This window comes from Ovis aries, chromosome 26, assembly GCF_016772045.2.
Source record: "Ovis aries strain OAR_USU_Benz2616 breed Rambouillet chromosome 26, ARS-UI_Ramb_v3.0, whole genome shotgun sequence".
Classification (NCBI taxonomy): domain Eukaryota; kingdom Metazoa; phylum Chordata; class Mammalia; order Artiodactyla; family Bovidae; genus Ovis; species Ovis aries.
In genome coordinates, this window is record NC_056079.1 from 33,249,798 (window position 1) to 33,274,031 (window position 24,234).

The following is a 24,234-nucleotide window of genomic DNA, read 5'->3' on the forward strand; positions in this document are numbered from 1 at the left end:
TACAGGAAAGAAAGAAGCCTCACTAAAGTTTGGTCAAGACAAAGCAAGAGTAAGAAACAGGCAATTATGAACACTTGTCAACAATGAACTGCACCTGTTTAAAACACAGAAGTTCTTTTTAAAAATTATTATCATTTTTTATCTTTATTTTGATTTTCTTGTCATACTGCATGGCATGTGGAATCTCAGTTTCCTGACCAGGGATGGAACCCATGCTACATGTGTTGAAAGTCTTAACCACTGGACCTCCAGGAAAGTCTCCCTTAAAACATTTATTATTGCTGTTATTTTTATTTATTTTTATTATTTTATTTGTTCTAATTTTTAAATTTGTAAAAGTTTTTCTTTCTCTTTTTGCCACACTGCATGGCATGTGGACTCTTTGTTTCTTAACCAGGGATCAAACCCATACGCCCTGCAGTGGGAACAGAGTCTTAACCACTGGACTGCCTGGGAAGTCTCAACCAAAAGTACTAAAGCATACAAGTTAAGCTTTGATACCTGTTTTCATATGCGTAACTGTCACCACAATCAAGATAATGCACATATCATCTCAGAAAGTTCTTTGTGACGCTTGGCACCCCTTATTATTTCCCAGTCCTCCTTATGCCATCACTCATCTGCTATCATTGTACTACCGATATTGCTGTCATTAGTGTGCGTTTCCTAGAATTTCATGTAAGTGGAATGATTCTTTTTTATCTAGGTTCATTCACTCAGCATAGTTATTTTGAGATTCATGCTAGTTGAATGCTACTGTGTCAGTGGTTCATTCCTTTTTATTGTTGCTCATCATTGAGTAGTATGGAGATACTACCTACTGTTTATCCATCTGTTGATAGGTATTTGGGTTGTTTCCACACCAAAAGCTGCTGTGAACATTCACGGTCAAGTCTTTATATGGGATTTATGTTTTCACTTCTCTTGGGTAAATACCTTGGAGTGAAATGACTGGGACATATGGTGGGTGTGTATTTGACTTTCCAAGGAACTTTCAAACTGTTTTCCAGAGTGGTTTTCCCATTTCACATTCTTGCAATCAGTGTACCTGAGTTCTGGTTCTTTTTAAGTCATTTCTTCCACCTCATATGGTCAGTCTTTTCAATTTTGGCTTTTCTGTTAGATGTGAAGTGGTGCCTTATTGAGGTTTTAATTTCCTTTTCCCTGATGACTAGTGATGTTGAACATGTTTTCATGTGCTTATTTGCCATCTCTATCTCTTTTTTGATGACATGTCTCTTATAAACTCCTTCCTGCCTTTAAAAATTGGGTTGTTTTCTCATTATTGAATTTTGAGAGTACTTCTTACATTCTAGATAACAAATACTTAATCAGATATATGATTTGCAAGTATATTCTCCCATTCTTTTCTTTTAAGTACTTTAACAGTATCTTTTGATGAGTAGAAGTTTTATATTTTGATGAAGCCAGTTTGTGCCTAATGGGTTATGCTTTTGGTGTTGTATCTAAGAAATCTTTGCCTAATCCAAGATTGCAAATGTTTTATCCTGGAAGCTTTATCATTTTAGGTTAGGTACTTATTTAGGTTTATGATCTATTTTGACTGATTTTCTTTGTATGGTGCATGGTTTTAGATAATTTTCCAAATTTTCAGATTTTTATTATGAAATAATTCCAAACTGACAGAATGTTGCAAAAACAGTCTGACAAGTCCTATGTATTTTTCACCCACTTTCCCACAAAGGATGACAAATTGTGTAGTGATAGAGCCAGTCCTCTTGCCTGGAAAATCCCATGGATGGAGGAGCCTGGTGGGCTGTGGTCCATGGGGTCGCTAGGAGTTGGACACGACTGAGTGACTTCACTTTCACTTTTCACTTTCACACATAGGAGAAGGAAATGGCAACCCACTCCAGTGTTCTTGCCTGGAGAATCCCAGGGATGGGGGAGTCTGGTGGGCTACCATCTATGGGGTCGCACAGAGTCAGACACCACTGAAGCGACTTAGCAGCAGCAGCCGGCCATATAGAGACTTATGTAACCACCACCTCAATTAAAATACAGAACTATTCCATCAACACAAAAGGACTCTCTCCTGCTACCTCACTGTAATCACATCCACCCTGACTCTGGCCCTTATCCCTGCCCCTGGCTTCCATCTATGGTTTTGCCATTTCAGTAATGTTTGTCACTGCAGTAATAATGGAATCATACAACATACAACTCTTCTCACTAAGCATAATGCTTTTGAGGTCAGTCTATATTGTTGTTTCATTACTTTTTATTGGGGAGTAACAGTCCATTGTGTGAATGTTACTTCAGAGATTTGGAATAATGTTTAGGCTGGTATTTCCACTAGCACAAAGGGCCTATCTGAAGTTTGTTAAACTATTCATCCTTTAAAAGACATCTAGCTTCTTTCTAGTATTTTGCTATTATGAATAAAGCTTCCATGAATTATATTCTATTCTTTATCATCAGAGAATTAAAGGAAAATATGGTTTTCATGAGTAAAGAGATGAATCTCATCAGAGAAATGTATAATAGAGAACCAAATGGAAATTATAGAACTTACCAAAAAGTTTAATAAGTGAGATTCATGGATATAATTAACAGCAGAGTAAGATGGCAGAACAAGAGTCAATGAACATAAAGTAGAACAAAAGAAATAATCCACATCTAAAGGAAAAAGAGAAAAGAAAAAAAAATGAACAGAATATCAGGGACATGTAAGCAATATCAGCTAGCTTAATGGAATTATAAGTGGAATCTCAAGAGGAGAGGAAGAAGGAAAGAAAAGTATTCAAAGAAGTAATGGCTGAAAATTTCCCATATTTAACAGAAAACATTGAATTACAATTCCAAAACACTAAGTAAAGCCAAATCAGAATCATTACAAAGAATGATTGTGGGTACATTATAATCAAGGTGCTGAGATAAACAGAAAATAAGGCAAGAAGTCAGAAGAAAATCTGAAACAAATAGATCAATAGTGGCTGATTTTGGGGCCAGAATACAATAGAACAGCAGATTTATGGTTCTGAAAGGAAAAAAAACCCATCATCCTAGAATTCTGTAACATAGGAAAATAAATATTCGTCAATAATTAAAGCTTATTTCCCCTACCTCCTTCTTGTCTCCTTGTCCTCCTCCTCCTTTCTCCTTCCTTTCACAAACAATTCAGACCTCAAGACATTAGTTTCAACACAGGAGAGTAGCTGTGTCTGGGTGAGAGGTTGGAGGGTAGGAATGGAGAGCCATGGTGGCCCTAAGTAGGGTGAGAGAAGTCAAACAGTATAATGTCCGCATGGGTAAAAACCTACCCTGCAGAGAAGTCAGACCCTGAGCATGAAGAGAAGTGCATTTATGGATGCTTAATTTCCTGTGGAAATTGGAGAAGGAACGGGCTACCCACTCCAGTATTCTAATCTGGAGAATTCCATGGCCCATATAGTCCATGGGGTCGCAAAGAGTTAGACACGACTGAACGACTTTCACAATTTCTTGTGATCATTAAACTACTGTTATAGACTGAATGTTTGTTTTCCCCAAATTCATGTGTTGAAACCCTAACCCCCAAGTATATCTGTATTTGGAGAAGGGACCTCCAGGAAAGTAATTAAGATTAAATGAGGTCATAAGGGTGGGTCTTGATCTGATAGGATTAATGTTCTTATGAGAAAGAGCTTGCTTGCTCTTGTCTCTTGACACATGCTCTGAAGAAAGGCCATATGAGCACACAGCGAGGAGGCATCTGTCTGCAAGCCAGGATGAGAGTCTGTGCCAGAAACTGAATTGGCTAGGACTTTGATCTTGGGTCTCTAGCCTCCAGAGCCGTGACATAATATATTTCTTTTGTTTAAGCCATTTAGTCTATGGTATCTTGTTCTGGTAATCCCAGCAGACTAAGACACATACTCTCAGTCCTTTGAAATATGTTGAGACCTAGATAATAGCGGAAGAGTCTCTGGTAAATTCAGAAGGATAGTAAGTGACTGTCTCCAGGGAGTACCTCTTACAGCCAGGTTAGAAAGAAGCATAGGTTGAAAGGAAGAATTTTGTTAACGAGCCTTGATGGCAATAATTTCTTTCTTTATTGACAGTCATTTTCTCTTCTCAGGAATGTGAATCGGACCCTTGCTGTGAAGGAAAGACCTGTAAACTTAAATCATTTGCTGAATGTGCATATGGTGCCTGTTGTCAGGACTGTCGGGTAGGGAATTCCTCCCTATTTGGGGAAAAAAAAAAAATAGGAAAAGGAAAAATGTGCCTGTATCAAAATTGGGTTTCTCTGATTTGTAAGAGAGCGCTATTTTTATTACATGAATAGATGGAAAATTTTATGATACTTACTTGCATCTTCTTTTATGGCAAATAGTCTAAAGAGATTTTTTTTCCTGATTTATGAGTGACCTATGTTTTTCATTAGAAATTCAATAACAGAAAGTTGACACTGAAAGACTATCATTTTACCCCCTTCATTTAGCCATTGTTGATAATTTATTAATTTAGTCACTTTTTCCTATGTAAATATGAATATGTGTGTGTGTGTGTAAGTGGATAAACATGGGTATACATATTTTTACTATGTCCTTTTTTCAGTAATATACTATTGATTTTCTTCCATTCATTTAGTTCTATAGGTTTATATAGTTAGTGTTCCTTTATATGGCTGTATCATAATTTCTTTATCTGGTCAACTAATGATGGACATTTAGGTTGCTTCCAATTTTTGCTTATAAGTAGAATTGCTGGAGTATGCATGTGAACATTTTGATACACGTTTCTATACTGTCTACAGATGTGCCAGTCTGTATTTGCCAGTGTAATCAATGCACTGATAACTGTGCAGTGTACAGTACTGATTATACCATATAATCATTATTCTTGTTTTCTCTTACTAACATGTCTTCCTTGGTGGCTCAGACGGTAAAGAGTCTGCTTGCAATGTAGGAGACCCAGGTTCGATCCTGAAGTTGGGAAGATCCCCTGGAGAAGGAAATGGCAACCCTCTCCAGTATTCTTGCCTGGAGAATCCCATGGACAGAGGAGCCTGGTGGGCTGCAGTCCATGGGGTTACAAAGAGGTAGACACAATTCAGCGACTAACATTTTGACTTCACTTATTAACATTTGTTGTTAGCCAGTGTTATAATCCAGGTTAGTTTGATAGGTGTAAAGTGCTTTTTATCTTCGTTTAATTTGCATTTCTTTTGGTCATCTAAGATGCTCTGCTTTTTTCATTTTCCATATTTCATGACTTTTATAAATTGCCTGTTACTGGCTTTTGTTCACTGTTCTATTGGGTTATTTAATCTTCTGTTTTTGTTAAACCTTCTTATAGATATAAATACTGTGGTTTCAGATTTGGTTAATTTGTGGGAATTTTCCTGATATTCCTGTTCAATTTCAATCCTGTTATCCTAGTTCCGTCCAGGAGGCACTTTGTGCCGAGGAAAAACCAACGAATGTGATGTTCCGGAGTATTGCAATGGTTCTTCTCAGTTCTGTCAGCCAGATGTTTTTATTCAGAATGGGTATCCTTGCCAGAATAACAAAGCCTATTGTTACAATGGCATGTGCCAATATTATGATGCTCAGTGTCAAGTCATCTTTGGCTCAAGTAAGATATTTTTTTTATATTGATTGCTTTGCTTTTATTTATATATTTTTTGTTTTAGTTTTTGATAAAAATGAAAATTGAACATTATTGCTAAAATTGAAGTTCATTTTCCTGTCTCCTATCACATCTCCATCTTTCCTTCTCCATAGGCAGTCAAGGTCATGAATTTGATGCATCCAAGTTCATTTGGTGATTTTTGCTTTTACTTTCTCACCGCCCTGTCCTGTATATTAACATTATATGTATATATACATGCACAGTATTACATTTTAGCTTTAATAAACTCATGTAAATAGTATGGGGATATACACATGGGTCTTCTGTTTTCATTGTTCACTCAAAAAGTTTTTGCATTCTGTCTGTATTGCTGTATTTAGACCACAGAGCATTGTGTTATATACTCGGAATCCATTCTTTTCCTGGTAGTATATATATATATATTTTTATTTTGTGTGTTAAAAAAAATTTTTTTTTAATCAAAGTTACACATACACTAGATTATAGAGTCAAATTATTCATCAAGGTTTTGTGAAAAAGTAAAATGTACTTCCAGGCTTCCCAGGTGGTGCTGTGGTAAAAGAACCCACCTGAAAAGTGTAGAAGATGCAAGAGATGAGGGTTCAATCTCTGGGTCTGGAAGATCCCCTGGAGTAGGAATGGCAACCCACTCCAGTCTCTCCTGGAAAATTCCATGTACAGAAGAGCCTGGCAGGCTACAGACCATGGGGCTGCACGACTGAGCACGCACTCATCAAAGTACTCCCACTTAATAGCTCATCCCTGAAGGCCACCACTTTAACCTTTTCTTCCTCCCTTCTAGTTAATTACTTTGTTACTGGCTCTAGGGCTTTAGATAATTTCTTGGTCATGCTGCTTTTTTTATTTTTCCATTCTAGGTATTAAATGTTAATTTTTCACTATGGAGGATAAGGATTAAATTTCTTCCCTTCTCTTCTCCCAACACTTGTTAACTCTTATCTACTCATGTTCATTTTTCGTTCTCCATTTTCTTAATATGGATTAATTATAATTTTAGGTAGAGCTGTGTTGACTCTTGTAATCTTGTGATTTATAACAAATTAAAAAATTGGTCTTTGTTCAGTTCCTGGCAGGAACTGCTAAAAGCTTTGGAATTTCCCAAATGATAAGAGCCTTGAAAGTGTCTTTTGCTACGTCAATCAGGTGACTTTTTGGCAAATCCCTTGGTAACCTAAGGATAGGCTGGTTGCCAGAGAACAAACCCTGTGGTTAGTGGTTGGAAGTTAAGTCCCCTTACCTCTGGGTAGGGGAGAGGGACTGGAGATGGAGTTACTCTCCAGTGGCCAGTGGTTTAATCAGTCTGCCCATATAATGAAGCTTCTGTAAAAACCAGAAAGGACAGTTTGGAGAACTTGGGACTTAGTAAACTTGTGGAGAGGCAGGAAGAGAGCCTGGAACCTCTAAGCCCCTTTCTCCATGCTTTGCCCTGTGCATCTCTTCCATCTGTCTGTTCCTGAATTATTGATATATTCTTTGATAATAAACCAGTAATCTAGTGACTAAAAGTTTCTCTAAGTTCTGTGAGCTGCTCTAGCAAATTAAATCCAAGGAGGGGATCATGGGAACTTTGACCAGATAGGGTCTGAGGAGAGACCCTCTCAGGAGAGACCTGCTCAGTTGTGTCCAACTCTTTGTGCCCCTAAAGACTGTAGCCTGCCAGGATCCTCTGTCCATGGAATTTTCCAGGCAAGAATACTGGAGTGGGTTGCCACGCCCTCCTCCAGGGGACCTTCCCAACTCAGGGATCAAACCCAGGTCTCCTGCATTGCAGGCGGATTCTTTACCATCTGAACACCAGGGAAGCCCTCTGATATAGTGGTTTGTCCAAAAAGTTAATTGGTTCTTCTCTGTTACGGAGAAACCTGAACAAACTTTTTGGCCAAACCAATATTTTGCACTAATGGGCAGTTTTGTTGCTGTTTAGTCACTCAGTTGTGTCCAACTCTTTTGCAACCCCATGGACGGTAGTCCAGCGGGCTCCTCTGTCCATGGGATTCTCTAGGCAAGAATACTGGGGTGGGTTGCCATTTCCTCCTCCAGGGAATCTTCTCAACCCATGGATCGAGCCCGTGTCTCTGCATCTTCTGAATTGCAGGTGAATTCTTTACTGCTGAGTCACAGGGGAAGCCCTGATGAGCAGGTTATTGCAGACCAAAATAAATAATTACAGATGGGGGGTTGTTGTTAACTTAGCTGCATTTTCTTATATAAATGTGAGCATGTGTGTTTTGCTAGGGTTATTGCCATGTGACATTTATCCTGGGCAAGTATTCTGCATCCATTTTCAGATTACTTCATCCTCTGCCTCTTTTTTATTCCATCTTCTTTCACTGCATGTCCATTTTCTTTTAAGCTGAACAATATTGTACCAGGTGTGTAAGATAGACACATGAATTTCCATCATTATTTGGAAAGTACTGCCATTTTGGCTGCAAAATATTTCCAAGTAAAATATTTTTAGGAATATATATAAGCGGCAAAGTTGAGCATCAAAGGATACATACATAAAATACAAGAAAACAAGACTGGATTGATACTTTGACAGTGTCATGGCTGTTTGTCAGTGTAATTAATACCTAAATTAAGCTTCCATATATGGTAAATTGGGCTGCCCTGGTAGCTCAGTGGTAAAGAATCCACTTGCCGATGCAAGAAATGCAGGTTTGATCCCTGTGTGAAAAAATAATAGCTGGCAGTGTTTTCATCAACCCTCCCCAGCCTGATCTAACCAGGGGTGCAGTGGAGCTGTGAGAACAGTGAGAATAAGTAGACTAAAAGTGCTGCCATACTGTGCATGGTTTTTGACTTATGTATAATTTCATCTTCTTTAATGACACTTCTTTGAGGACTTGAGTGTTCGAGTCCATGCTAACATGAAAGTACCAACCAGGCTTTATCTTTACATTTTGTTGTTAATTATAAATGTGGAGCAAAATGTTTCACCTGTAGGTTCTGAAATCTTTTCATAGTTGTTGAGGCAGTTCATCCAGGCATATGGACTGTTGCGGCGAATGCTTTTATTTCTGAATTAAATTGCCAAGTCTTAAAAACATTAAAAAAATTTTAAAAATTTTATTGGAGTATAGTTGATTTACAATGTTTTGTTAGTTTCAGGTATAAAAAAAATTTTTTTTAATTTTTGATGTTACAGAAGCCAAGGCTGCCCCGAAGGAATGTTTCATTGATGTGAATTCCAAAGGAGACAGATTTGGCAATTGTGGTTTCTCTGGCAATGAATACAAGAAGTGTGCCATTGGGTAAGTGGAGGCAAAAAAAAAAAAACAATAAGAAAAAGCACATGAAAGAATGTGATATCAGTCATCTGTAGGAAGTTTTATAGCTCCTTGTGACTGTTTTCTCCTCCTTAAATATGTAACTTTTCAGACTTACAATTTTGTAAAACATGGCTTCAGAGAGACTGAATATGAATGGTAAAATAATTCATAGCTTTTGACATTACCTGTCTAAAATGTAATGTTTTTTATAATGTCACTTTTGTTTATCCTTGTTCTATAGTAAGAACCTCAAATAAACATTCTTCTTTTCCCTTTTGTTGAAAGATTATGCTGCTAAACCCATATATAAAGGTATCTGCAGAATTAACTCAGAACTTCATAATTTTCTTCTGGCTCTACATAATTTTAAAGTGATTAATTAGAAAACTTTTTTGTTTCTATAACATTTGCGCATTGTGAAAAATAATATTGCAGAGTTATAAACAAGAGAAAAGTTATCATGACCTCTCTTTCTATGTATGTCCACTAATTTCAGTGTATGTACGTCTTCCTTTATTTTGATTCTGTGCACTGTACACACACACACTAACGTTAATTTTATAAAATTGGAATTAGTCTATAATACTGTGCTTTCCAAATACACAGATAGATATGTGTAGGTATGTAAACATATAAATCATTCTGAATGGAGCTCTTCTGGTGGATGTGAGGGCAGGAAATTCCTAACAGCTGAAGTTTACCCAGAGGCTTTGACCATGAAGCCATGGGGCTCTAGTGAATGAGCTGGAAACTCACTAGGTTGTATTATATCTGTTGCAGCGCTAACATTCTCTATCAATTATTTTGTTTTTTGTAATATTCATATTTTTATTCTAAAAGTGGTTATAAAAAGCCAAAAAAATTAAATACATAATGCTGTGCTTCTCTTCTACCCACTTCACCTCCTACTCTGTTAGTTAATAGCGAAGCCACTGAGGTAAAACAATGCTGATGAAGAAGAAATAACAACCATGACTTCCTTGTTCCTAAATCTAACAGAGTATCTTTAGGTCTTCAAGCTTCTGGCCCTTTCAGTAGCATTCATCTATGTTGACCATTTTCTCCTTGAAGAAGCCCCTTTCTTTGGCTTTTGTGTGGAATGCTCTTCTAGTATTTTTTTCTGTTTCTCGATGCTTCTTTAATGTATTTATTTGTAGACTCATCTTTCTCTACTGAGCCATTAAATGTTGAGAAATACTCCCACTCTGCTGATCTGGCCCTTTGCAACAGGGCCTGGGCATGTGCTGTGCCTTCTGCATAGTTTGCTCTTCTGTGTCTGCCAGGTCTCATTTTAACTAACTCCTTTAAGATAGAAGAATAGCAAGGAGAGATAAGAAAGCCTTCCTCAGCGATCAGTATAAAGAAATAGAGGCAAACAATAGAGTGGGAAAGACTAGAGATCTCTTCAAGAAAATTAGAGATACCAAGGGAACATTTCATGCAAAGATGGGCTCAATAAGGACAGAAATGGTATGGACCTAATAGAAGCAGAAAATATTAAGAGGAGGTAGCAAGAATGCACAGAAGAATTGTACAAAAAAGATCTTCACGACGCATATTCATGATGATGTGATCACTCACCTAGAGCCAGACATCTTGGAATGTGAAGTCAAGTGGACCTTAGGAAGCACCACTACCAACAAAGCTAGTGGAGGTGATGGAATTCCAGTTGAGCTTTTTCAAATCCTGAAAGATGATGCTGTCAAAGTGCTGCACTCAGTATGGCAGCAAATTTGGAAAACTCAGCAGTGGCCGCAGGACTGGAAAAGATCAGTTTTCATTCCAATCCCAAAGAAAGGCAATGCCAAAGAATGCTCAAACTACTGCACAATTGCACTCATCTCACACACTAGTAAAGTAATGCTTAAAATTCTCCAAGCCAGGCTTCAGCAATACGTGAACTTTGAACTTCCAGATATTCAAGCTGGATTTAGAAAGGCAGAGGACAAATTGCCAACATCTGCTGGATCATCGGAAAAGCAAGAGAGTTCCAGAAAAACATCTATTTCTGCTTTATTGACTATGCCAAAGCCTTTGACTGTGTGGATCACAATAAACTGTGGGAAATTCTGAAAGAGATGGGAATACCAGACCACCTGACCTGCCTCTTGAGAAACCTGTATGCAGGTCAGGAAGCAACAGTTAGAACTGGACATGGAACAACAGACTGGTTCCAAATAGGAAAAGGAGTATGTTAAGGCTATATATTGTCACCCTGCTTATTTAACTTATATGCAGAGTATATCATGAGAAACACTGGGCTGGATGAAGCACAAGCTGGAATCAAGATTGCCGGGAGAAATATCAATAACCTCAGATATGCAGATGACACACTCTTATGGCAGAAAGTGAAGAAGAACTAAAGAATCTCTTGATGAATGTGAAAGAGGAGAGTGAAAAAGTTAGAGTAAAGCTTAACATTCAGAGAACTAAGACCATGGCATCTGGTCCCATCACTTCATGGTAAATAGATGGGGAAACAGTGGAAACAGTGGCTGACTTTATTTTTCTGGGCTCCAGAATCACTGTAGATGGTGATTGCAGCCATGAAATTAAAAGACGTTTACTCCTTGGAAGGAAAGTTATGACCAACCTAGACAACATATTAAAAAGCAGAGACATTACTTTGCCAACAAAGGTCTGTCTAGTCAAGGCTATGGTTTTTCCTGTGGTCATGTATGGATGTGAGAGTTGGACTGTGAAGAAAGCTGAGCGCCGAAGAACTGATGCTTTTGAACTGTGGTGTTGGAGAAGACTCTTGAGAGTCCCTTGGACTGCAAGGAGATCCAACCAGTCCATCCTAAAGGAGATTAGTCCTGGGTGTTCATTGGAAGGACTGATGTTGAAGCTGAAATGCCAATACTTTGACCACCTGATGCGAAGAGTTGACTTGTTGGAAAAGACCCTGATCCTGGGAAAGATTGAGGGCAGGAGAAGGGGATGACAGAGGATGAGATGGTTGGATGGCATCACCGACTCAATGGACATGGTTTTCGGTGGACTCTGGTAGTTGGTTATGGACAGAGAGGCCTGGCATGCTGCGGTTCATGGGGTTGCAAAGAGTCGGACATGACTGAGCAACTGAGCTGAACTGAACTAAGACTTCCTCAACTTCCTTCACAGGGTCAGATGTCCCTCTTATAGAAGTGCTTACTGCCATGTGCTTTTAGAAAAAATTAGTCAATTTATGTTGTTCTAATTCTTTACAAATTAGTTATTCATAGAAACTATTTCATAGAGTATTTGCAATATATCTTTCTTGATATAAAAAGCAGAGTAGGTTGAAAGAAGTTAGAAAAATAAGAAAGTATATGACTATCTTGAGTAGTCTCAAAACTAGTTGTAGCACTCTTTTTCTAGGGATTTTTTTTGTATATTTAAATTGCATGGGAAGGCTTTATTGCCTTAATGTTGTCTTAGCAAGAACAATCTTTTAAAAATGATGCTGCTTTAGAATAAAATAGATGCTGTACTAGGTAATTTTCTAGATAAAGGGGAAGTCAGATACAAAACCAGTCATAAGCACAGCACTTTCAAGATTTTTTTATGATGTTTAAGAAAAACCAAGGAAGACTCTTTCCTGCACTTTGGGGAGTTTGATCCATCTTGACTAACATAATTAGGCTAAATCAAAATGAGAAAAGTAGCAATTTGAAAGTTAAAGGAAGGGTGACTGGGTTAAAAAGTTGCATGCTTCTTTTTCATTGAATTTGATATATTGTGTTTTCCTTATTGTTCACTTCTTAATATTTTCTCAGTTACATTGTGATTTCTCCTTTGACTCATGAGTTATTAAAAATGTATTGCTAATTTCCAAGTATTTGGGCGTATTCTGGTTTTCTGTTTGTTTTTGGTTTCTAGTTTACTTCCATTGAGAACATACTTTGTATGATTTCAGTTCTTTTCGATTGGTTGGGATGTGAATTACTGTCCAGCATATGGTCTGTTTTGGTCAGTGTTCCATGTCAATTAAAAAGCAGAGTATTCTGCTGCTGTTGGATATATTGTTCCATACATGTCAAGTTAATTAATTGTCATATTCAAATCTTCTGTATTCTGGGTGTATGTGCGTATTTGTTTCCCCTTCAGTTTCTGAGAGGGATATGTGCAGATCTCCAGCTATGATTATGAAGTTGTCTACTTCTTTTAGTTCTGTGTATTCTTCCTGTATGTGTTTTAAAGTGTGTTCTTTGGTGCTTATATTATTAGGTGCATACACATTTAGGATTGTTACATGTCTTCTGAAGGAACTGAATCTTCTATTATTACCAAAGTCTCTACTTTAGACTTTTTTTTTTTTTGGCAGTATTTGTCACATAAATATTTTATTTGCTTATATGACTATTTGCCTGAAGCAGTTTTTCTATTGGTGCTTGCGATATAATATTTAAATGAATATAACAGTAAGCATCTCTTAGCTTTATTGGCTGTTTGCATTTTTTATTTTGGGAATTGCATATTTGCATCTTTGCTATTTTCTGTTGAAGTTACTATCCTTTTAATGATTTGTGATCAATTAAAAAATATATATTAAGAGTATTTATTTTTCTTTTTAAAAAAATTTATTTTTTATTGAAGGATAATTGCTTTACAGAATTTTGTTGTTTTTTACTAAACCTCAACATGAATCGGCCATTTTCTTTTTAATATGTCACCAAGACTATACATGAGACATTGAGAACATTATAGAAAAATGAATTTTGGTAGGTTCCAATAGATCCAACCAGTCCATTCTGAAGGAGATCAGCCTTGGGATTTCTTTGGAAGGAATGATGCTAAAGCTGAAGCTCCAATACTTTGGCCACCTCATGCGAAGAGTTGACTCATTGGAAAAGACTTTGATGCTGGGAGGGATTGGGGGCAGGAGGAGAAGGGGATGACAGAGGATGAGATGGCTGGATGGCATCATTGACTTGATGGCCGTGAGTCTGAGTGAACTCCAGGAGTTGGTGATGGACAGGGAGGCCTGGCGTGCTACGATTTATGGGGTCGCAAAGAGTCGGACACGACTGAGTGACTGAACTGGACTGAACTGAACAGATGCTAACCGAGATCTGTTTTATTCTATGCTTTGTTTTAGAGGTTTTCATAACTAATTTCAACTAACTATGTGACATTGGGGCTTCCCTGGTGGCTCAGATGGTGAAGAATATGCCTCCAGTGCAGGAGACCTGGGTTTGATCCCTGGGTTGGGAAGATCCCCTGAAGAAGGGCATGGCAACCTACTCCAGTATTCTTGCCTGGATACTTTCATGGTCTGAGAAGCCTGGCAGGCTACATAGTTCGTAGGGTTGCAAAGAGTTGGGCACGACTGAAGCAACTTAGCATGCATGCTTGCATGTGACACAGACATCATTATTTAGCTCTTGTTTTTCAGATGAAGAAACTGAAATTCAGAAAGTTTAAGCATTTCAGTCAGGTTGCCTCGTAAGTAAATGGTGACGTAGGAATGAATATAGGGACTTCCCTGGTGGTCCAGTGGCTAAGACTCTCTTCTCTCAATGCAGGGGGCCTGGGTTCAATCCTTGGTCAGGGAGCTAGATACTGCATACCAGAATTAAAGATCCCAAGTGCTGCATCTGAGACCTGGTGCAGCCAAATAAATAAATAAATAAATTAAAAAAAAGAATAAATGTCAAGTTGGGATAGAAGAACTTAACTCTTAAGTGCAGCATGGAAGGAAGAGCAGGCTTAATAGCAGCATGTGCAAAAAGCAAATAGAGGTTTTAGCTTAGGATAAATTGAAGGACATCAGTAATATAATGTAGTTTCCATAAGAACTACTGTCATCCTCGGTTTCATAGAAGTATAATATCTCAGTGAAGTAAATGACAATTCATCTTGTTCTTTATCAGACTGTAACTGAAGTTTCCTGTTTCACTCTGAGCACTGTGCTTGATAGGTAGTGAGACAAACTGGAACATACTTAAGAGGGGAGCTTCCTTGTTGCATGAGAAATAATTGTAGAATATTTCCCTGGTGAAGTAAGTCATTCGGACTTGTATGACAATTGTCCTAAAAGTTTGCCATGTAGAGGAAAGAAAAGATATTATCTGTGTGGTCTCATGTCGACCATCTGGGACCAATGAGGAAAAGTTACAGAGAGAAAGATGTTAACTCAGGAAATAAAAGAATGTTATGATAGTGTGAGAATATTTAGGAGGTGATGAATTAGAGGAATTGAAAAATCATATCCTACAATGACTTGGTCGTGATGTCATAGGGGAGATTTAATAGGGTAGGTGCTTAGATCAAAAGACAGGCAATTAAAAAGGAAATTTCAGTGCGGCATCTTAAGAGTTAATATTAGGGATACTTAATGTATCATGAAGGGATATAGGAAGAACATTAACTCACACACCCTTGGTAATAGGAATTATAGTCAATGAGGTCTTTGTAGAGTTCTAATACTGAATTAGTGAATTAATGAACTAATGAATTGAGTTTTTCAGTAAGTAAGAGTTAGCCAAGTGAAGAGCGATTGAGTTCCTTCAAGCTTGTTTAACATTACAAAATCTGACTTCTCTTTATTTTAACTCAATAAAAAGACACCATTGAATTTCTGTATAGTTCTGTTATTTTCAGTGTAAAAGTATTTATAAAATTATATCACATTTAAAAGCAACTACATTAGTTAGACTTTTTTGAGCCCTAAGCAGATAGTGAAGAGGGATTCTTAGGTGTCGGCATCATCATCCCTGGTACTCTAGGAATTTGCATCTTTACATGCACTTACCTCTTCTCTTTGCCATATTTAAAGAGAGCTACTTTGATCTCTGTTGCTGTCACACACTTTCTCTGTTGAGATTCCCTTCAGTTAAATAGAAATAAACTCTCTGTACAAAAATATATAATTTTTCTTTTGTATCTATACCAGATGCATTGTAGTTTGCATTATTTCTCTTTCTTTCCAGGAATGCTTTGTGTGGAAAGCTTCAGTGTGAGAATGTACAACAATTGCCTGTATTCGGAGTTGTGCCTGCTATCATTCAGACTCCTGGAAAAGGTACCAAGTGCTGGGGTGTGGACTTCCAGCTTGGATCCGATGTTCCAGATCCTGGCATGGTGAACGAAGGCACCAGATGTGATGTTGGAAAGGTAATAAAAATGTTTTTTAAAACAAAGAAAAAATTTAAAAATTAAAAATAAAATCATTATACAAAGTGAGTGGTTCTTTTCTGGTTATAAAAGAAATCTCTACTCATTGTGGAGATTTGGAAAAACAGAAAGCCACCAAGAATAAAATTAAGAATGGCTATACCTCCTGATGATTTATAGCCATATAAAGCTTTCTTTTCATTTAAAATTTTTATTGGAATATAGTTGATTTACGGTTGTGTTAGTTTCATATAATGCTTTCTTTAACTATGGAAATGATCAGTTTTTATAATGGTCACTGAGTTGGAATATTCATTATCTGCACCTAATTTGGTAGTTTCCACAATTTCATTAAAGAAACTTCTATATCTATGAAAAGAAGCTATAATTCTGTTATTCTGATTTCTTCCTTAAAGTCAGGTATTATAACCTGTTGTTTCTATGTTGTAATATACTGGGCACCTCCCCCACCCCCCTTTCAATGTGCTGTAGTTTATTAGCCAGGGTACTACTTGCTGGGATATTTAGGGTATTTTCAGGAGTGTGTGTGTGTGTGTGTGTGTGTGTGTACGTGTGTACGTGACTGTACTAAAAGTGTTGTAATGCTTGTCCTCCCCATGCTTCCTGCTACTCTGACGACAGCTGTTTGGATCAGATGTGAGCCAAGAGTTAGCTGCTGAGTTACTACCAGTGGTTCTGGATGAGATGAGCTAGGCCTAATTCCATTTGTGCGGGGAATACATAAGTAAAGAAAGGCAGTTAAGAGTAGAGCTGAAACTGAGAAGTCTCTGAGAGATACCATAATGTAGGAGTAGGGCTAGAAGGGTGATAGCAAGCTTAAGCTATATAGGATAGATCTAAGGGTGCAGGATTGTTGAACAAGTTGAAGAAACCAACTCATAGGAGAACAGAGGAGGAAAGAGAGAACACAATTGACTGATTATGGGACCATGGGACACATGAAAAAGACAGAGACCTTCAGGTTACCTCAGTTTCTACCAAGTTTTCATTTTGCATTCTGTTGTCCCTCATTCTTACAAAAAGACCCTTGTGTTTTTGTGTCTGCCTTTGCCATGGGCTTCCCTTGTGGCTCAGCTGGTAAAGAATCCACCTGCAATGCAGGAGACCTGGCTTGTGTCCCTGGGTTGGGAAGATCCCCTGGAGAAGAGAAAGGCTACCCACTCCAGTATTCTGGCCTAGAGAATTCTGTGGACTATAGCCATGGGGTGGCAAAGAGTCGGACATGACTGAGCGACTTTCACTTTGCCATGCTATTAACTCAGCTGCTGAGGTTAGTATAAACAATGTTTAGGTAAAGGACTTTATAAGAAATTTCACAACATCCTGGTGGTTTTCTGAGGTTAAAGACTAACCTATTGGGGTACATATGTTTAAGGTTTTATATATAGTTTTACCAAATTTCTCTTTAGAAAAGTTTTTCCCTGTTTACTTTCTGAGCAGTTTTCAATAGTTAGTGTTTCAATTCTCTATATTGTAATCAGGATTAGGTACTATTGTTTTTAAACTTTCATTGGTCAGTTTCTTTTTATTTTGCTCTTTCTTGACTGCTAGTGACATTAAATTTTTTAGTCTCCATATATTTATTCCTTCTTTTGTGATTTGCTTGTTAATATTCTTTGCTTATTTAAAAAATGGTGTGTTTTTCTTATTAATTTTTAAAGAGCTATAACTTATGTCATATAAAACTTAATATAATACATTTAAAAAATTTATTTGCCCAGTTTGTTACTTGCCTCTTTCTTTTGATTTTAGTATTTTTTTCCATGTTTACTTTTTCATATAAACAAATCTATTATTCTTTTCCTTTAAGAAAGGAAAAGTAAAGAAAGTCTGACTTTACTTTCAAATTTTAAAGACTTTTCTTAGTGTAGTATCAGAGAATTATTTTCTAGGACATTAAAATTTTTTGAAATGCTTATCACCAGTTGGAGTGTATAGTATGACGTTGGCATTCTTTTTTTCTTTTTATCATTTTATTCATTTAGAGATGATGACTGTATGCTGACTTCTAATGTTACTTTTTTAAGAATGATTTGTTATTTGCCTACACCTCAAGTATAATCTCTTTTAATTTGAAATCTTATTTAAATTGCTTATTAAATTTTTATATATACTTGGGCTTGGTTTCTGCTTTTTCACGTCATGTCCACTGGTTGGTCTGACTACTCATATGTCAGTATTGACTTCTTTCAGTTTTTATCAGTTTTATAATGTATTTTTAATATTTGGTTTTATAAATGCCCCTTCATTCTTTTTTCATAGTTTTCTTCGCTATTAATATTCATTTATTATTACAGATGAACTTGAGATCATTTTGTCAAGGTGCCAAAAAAAAATTAAAAATAAAAGCGCTTTGGAATTTTGGTTGGGATCAAATCAGATTTATAAATTTGTAATGGGGAAAAGTGACATCTTTACATTATTCAGTCTTCTCATAGAAGAACATGGTATGTCTCTCGATTTTTTGGGGGTTGTATTTTAAAGCTTTAGTTATAAAGCTCCTTTTCATTTTTTTGTTATTCCTAGGTATTTTATATCTTGATTGCTATTATGAATAACACAGATTTATTATGTTTTCTAATTTGTTATGTTACATTTTTAATTTGTTTTTATTGGTAAGAGAAGCTATTTTGCTTATATTTTTATTGGCTATTATTGATATTCAGAAAAATATATTCATTTGTGTATATTTACTTTGTCACCAGCCATACGCTTAGTGTTACATATTATTGTATTAGAATTTTTTAGGTAAGCTGTTATCTGTAAATGATAGAAAGTTGATTTCCTTTCTGATACTTACAATTTGAATTTTTTTCCTGTGTAATTGCAATGGTAAAACTTGCAGGATAATTTTAAATAATAATCATGATAGTGTACTTTGTCTTCTCCCTAACTTGACTGGGAATATGTGCAGTCTTTCACGGTTATATGATTTTGACTGTTGACTTGGGATAGATAATGTTTTTCATTTAATGGAGAATCCTTTTAGTTGTAATTAGTAAGAAGAAAAGAACAAATAGTTTTAAAATTTTATAAGTATTTTCCAATAGCTGTTTAAATAATCACTACATATTTTCCTTTGACTTGTTCATGTACTGAGTTACGTTGATAAATTCCTTGGCATTAAATTGTCTTTACAACCCTGGAGCAAACACTGGTAATGTAGATTTATTTCTCAGTCTTTGTGCTCTTAAATATACTTCTATATTTCTGAAGCTGTCCACTTATCCTTTTTTAACTGATGAAAATTTACTCTCTGAATTTTAGTCAGTACTCTTAAATTTCACAGAAACTCAGCTAAGACTGAATTAAATCACAGCAGGAAATTTACTGATTCAAATCACAGAATCAAATACAGAGCTTTGGAACCCCAGAATCTCAGATAATGTTCCTGTGTTTTTTTTTTACTGTATCTTTCATCTTTGTTTTCCACTGTTGTCATCCCTCGCCACCTCCCCTGTAGCCAAGCCCAGCTTTATTAAAATACAACTGATACGTAACATTTTGTAAGTTTGAGCTGTACAATGTGATGATTTGATATATATTGTGAAATAATTAGCACAGTAAAGTTAGTTAACACATCTGTCACCTTGCATACATATTTTTTTGGTGAGAACATTTTAAGATTTACTCCTACCAACTTTCAAGAATATAATACAGTATTGCTAACTGTAATCACCATGCTGAATATTAGATCCCCAGAACGTATTCATCTTATAATTGAAAGTTTATACCTTTTGACCGACATCTCTCCATTTCTCCCATTTCCTGGCAACCACCCTTCCATTCTCTGAGTTCAGTTTTTTAAAAAATCCATACGTAAGTGAGATCATATGGAATTCATCTTTCTCCATCAGACTTATTTCTCTTAGTCTGAATGCTCTGAAGATCCATCCATATTGTTGCAAATGGCAGGACTGGTTGTTCAGGAGTGTGTTGTTTAATTTTCAGTTTTGTGAATTTTCCAGTTTTCCACTAGTTATACTACTGTGGTTGAAAAAGAAACCAGATAGGATTTTGATCTTCTTAAGCCTTGCTTTGTGGCCCAGCATATGGTTTATGACATGGAATGTTCTGTGTGTGCTTAAGAAAAATATATATTCTGCTGCTGTTGTATGACATATTCTGTATATATCTTTTGGTCTATAGTGTTCTTCAGGTCTGTTTCCTTATTACATTTCTGTATGCATCATCCATCCAATATTGAAACTGAAGTCCCCTATATGTTATTGTATTGCTGTCTATTTCTCCCTTCAATTCTGTTATTATTTGGATTAAATATTAGAAGCTCCAATATAGGGTGCATGTAATTGTTATATACTCTTGATGAACTGACCCCTTTATCAGTATATAGTAACCTTCTTTGTCTCTTGTGATTGATTTTGTCTGAAAGTGTATTATATGTGATACAATTGTTGCTACTTCTGTTCTCTTTTGGTTACTATTTGCACGGAATATCTTTTTCCATCTCTACTTTCAACTGGTGCATATGGTTAAAGTTAAAGTGAATCTCTTGTGGGCAACATATTGTTAGATCTTTTTCCTTTTTTTAAATACATTCAATCACTTTGTGTCTTTTGTTTTAGGAATTTAGTTCATTTATGTTTAAAGTAACTATTGATAGGTAAAGACTTATTTAACTGTCATTTTGTTAAATGTTTGTTGCCTGTTTTGTAGTTTTTTTGTTCCTCCCTTTCTGTCTTTTGATATATTTTATTGTAGTGCATGCTTTAATTCTTTTCTCTTTATCTTTTGTGCATCTACTATAAGTTTTTTTTCCTTTTATTGGAACTTTATTAGTTTCCTTTGGTGATGTCATATTTGCTTGATTTTTCCATGTAGCCTTGCACTGGAGTTTGTGTATTTGAAGGGGGTAAACATCTCTTCCAATCTTTACAGAAAGCTTTCAGCTGGTAAAGACCTCCTGTCTGTTTTGTGTGCAGATGGGATTATCTCTGGAATCTTAGTCTACCTGGTTTGGAGCTGGTTTCAAATCTGTCTCTAGATATGCAGTGGGACCTATGGTTGGTGAAATTTTTATCAGGAACTTGGTAGGGTATGGGTGCTAACTGGTCCCTGGGTATACTAAACTGTGCTTTTCAGGAGGTAGCCCCAAGACATGGTCCACAGTTGGGTCCTGAAACAGCAGGCCTATTACCAATTGCATGGATGGGTGGAACTCCTATCAGGCACCTAAGAAGCCTACTGTCTGTTCACTAATTGAGTCCCTGGATGGGCAGGACTGGTTTGTGGACTGTGATTGAAATGGACTGGAATGAAATCCCAGGAGCCATTTCACATTTTGCAGCCAAAACTGAAGTCTGTAGACCTGGTTCTTGAGGCATGGATATGCATGTCCCCAGCGAGGTACTTGGATGTGCTGGGCTCCTTCCTGACCATGGCCTGACCAGTTCAGGATCTCATGAAGTACAGACATGACTGTCTCCTCTCTGATGTCTATTCATACAAGGGAACTAATCCTATTGCACCAGGGTTTCACCATCATGACATCAACACACCCTAATTACATACCTTCAGATATCACCACACATGGATTAGGGCTTCAGCATAGGTGTTTTGAGGCGAACCCAAATATTGAGTGTAACAGACAGTCACTAGAATAGACTTTAGTTAATAGAAGTAGAAAAATATTCATTCTTGTCTCATGCCTATGTAGCTTTTGCTGTTGAGTTGTGCATTGTGCTCAGTGTGCTGAAGTGTGGTTTACCTCAACATGTGTACAGTTTAGTTGTTTTTGGTTTGAATATAATAGAGAAATAATTGGTCAAGGTTCTCCAGAGAAACAGAACCATTAGGTTGTGTGTGTGTGTGTTTGTGTGTGTATGTGTGTGTGTATAAGCTTTTTTTTTTTTTAAAAAAAATAAGGCATTAGCTTACACAATTATGAAAGATAACAATTCCAAGATCTGCAGTGGGCAAGTTGGAGACCCAGAAGACCTGATGGTGTACTTCCTGTTTAAAGGCTAGCGAGTTTGAGTCCCAGAAAGAGTTATGATTCAGTCTGAGTCCAGAGGCAAGGAAAAAAAACAACAACAGTGTTCCAGTTAGAAGGCAGGCAGCTGGAGAAATTCTCTCTTATTTGGAGGAGGGTCAGCCTTTTAATTTTATTCATGCCATTAACTAATTGGACAAGACCAAGATAAGAAGGGTAACTTGTTTTACATTTGATCAACTTATGTGTTAATCACTTCCAAAAACGCCCCACAGAAACATCTAGAATAATGTTTGATCAAATATCTAGGCACCCTGTGAGCCAGTCAAGTTGATGCATGAAATTAACATCCCAGGTCCACATCTTGTTAGCTTGGGGTCCTGATGCATCTCCTTAAATTATACATAATCTTCAGCATGATAACAGTCTTTGAGATAATCTTGAAGACAATAGCATGGTCATAATTTTGCATAACATGGTAGAAGTGTGTACAACCATTGTATCTTGTGTGTATCCAAAAATGCACTAAATCCTACGTTGAGGAGATTAATTCTTTGGCTACTGTGTACTGTTCTTGATGGCCTGTAACTTAAATCCTGTCATGTAAAGTTAGCAATACTTAAATACTATGATATAAAGGTAATATACATTGTATGCTACCTGAGGGACTAAGAGAGAGAAGAAAAAAGTATTTGATACACGTACACACAAGCATGTTTATAACAAAATGAGGGAATGGTCATGATAATTACAGTTTTCATTTCTGTAATATAGTTATAGCTGATGTTTCGTTTTTTTCTTATTTTTGGCTGTACCATGTGGCTTATGGTATCTTAGTTCCCCAAGGGATCGAACCCATGCTTCCTGTAGTGGAAGCACAGAGTCTTTACCACTGGACCACTAGGAAAGTCCTTATAGCTGGTATTATTTAACTGTCTTCTTCCGTAATTCTTTATTGTCTTTGCTTTCAGCAAGGACTTCAGCTGATTAGGATTTTTTACTTGGCAGGATGCTGTAAAGCCTTCATTCCTGAAGGCTCTGGACTGTTAGTAGTCCTGTTAGGATTGGGTGGTTGTAGTTTTCTACCGGTCTTTATAATGGTCATACTAAGAAACACCCTAAGGGTTCTCCTATATTCCACATATATTCTTCCTTATTCCATTGTGGAGTAACAGTCCAGTTTTCCCTTGGGAATGGATCAGTCACATCAGCTCACAGTAACTCCCTTCTTTGTGTGTTCGTTTAGAGGCATGAGAAATCTGAAGTGAGTGGGTGGCAGTCTTAACTTCCAGTTCAGTGGAATCACTGAAGTGTTTCCTGATGGAAGCATTCTTCCCTCTAGAATTAAGACTTCTAGATTAACTATAGAGCATAAAGTTGTGGGAGCAGGGAACAAACATTTTGCTAGTGGGTCATGAAGAGAAATAGTGAGTGGTGCCACTCTACTTCCATGCCTTGATTCCTGGACCTCTGTCTCATACAGGCAGACACATAAAAGTAATCATTACAGTCAGTTAGAATAAGTTATTGCAAGTTCAGAGTGAAAATATGAATTGGAAAAAAACCTATAAAAGATGCTGGATTGCAATATTCATTTATCCTGTTTGTCTGCCAATTTCTCTCAAAATATAAAGGGACTAATTAGGGAGTAGATTCCGAAGTGTGAAGTAGATGAGATTGCATCAGTAGATAAAAATTTCAACAGGTTTTGAAAAGTTGAAAGAGGAAAAAAAAAGTTTGCCAGAGCAGTAGGACCTACAATTCACAGTGCAGACTGATAGAGTGTGAACAAAGAGCCTGTATCTTAGCCTGGCAGAACCCTAAACAGATTGGTGATTTGGAAACCATGATTATAGCTGAGAGGGGTGGGGGAAAACATGATATTGAAAATGGACTTACATTTAGTTGACTGATGGAGAAGCTAGTCCTTCCTTCTGTCTGTCTGCTTCTCCTGTCTTGTCAACAAAGCAACGAGTTGCCTGTTACCCTCGGAGCAGGTTGGAGATGAGAAGATAAGATTTTTGGTATTAGTTGGTCATCCTCCTAAGAGATGTCTGTCTCCCTGTCCTAACCCTAGTACACTGTTAATCTTCATGCATATATAACTGAACCATAGATTTATTGTTATATAAAGTTGGAGGATTTTGTGAGGAAGCTGAACAGAAAGACTGAAACAGAAAAATGAGAGAAAAAGTAAAAGGCTGCAAGGGTAAAGTAAAGATTTTAAAATCCAACTAATTTAAATCTCTAAAGAAAGAAAACATG

General features: G+C 36.8%; 1 protein-coding gene across 2 annotated transcripts in view; it reads left to right on the top strand.

Annotated features, from left to right (window-relative positions):
* Positions 1–24,234, top strand: part of ADAM9 (ADAM metallopeptidase domain 9) — a 96,742-nt gene that overhangs the window by 53,130 nt on the left and 19,378 nt on the right. The window contains exons 13-17 of one of the 2 annotated variants that reach the window (XR_003587124.2): positions 4,082–4,174; positions 5,388–5,583; positions 8,774–8,879; positions 15,812–15,995; positions 18,314–18,463. Coding sequence is in view for 1 of the 2 variants with exons in the window: in XM_004021791.5 (XP_004021840.1) it covers positions 4,082–4,174; positions 5,388–5,583; positions 8,774–8,879; positions 15,812–15,995 (579 nt within the window). In the remaining variant the exon portion in view is untranslated. The remainder of the gene's footprint in view (positions 1–4,081; positions 4,175–5,387; positions 5,584–8,773; positions 8,880–15,811; positions 15,996–18,313; positions 18,464–24,234) is intronic. The other variant, XM_004021791.5, reaches the window with a different exon arrangement.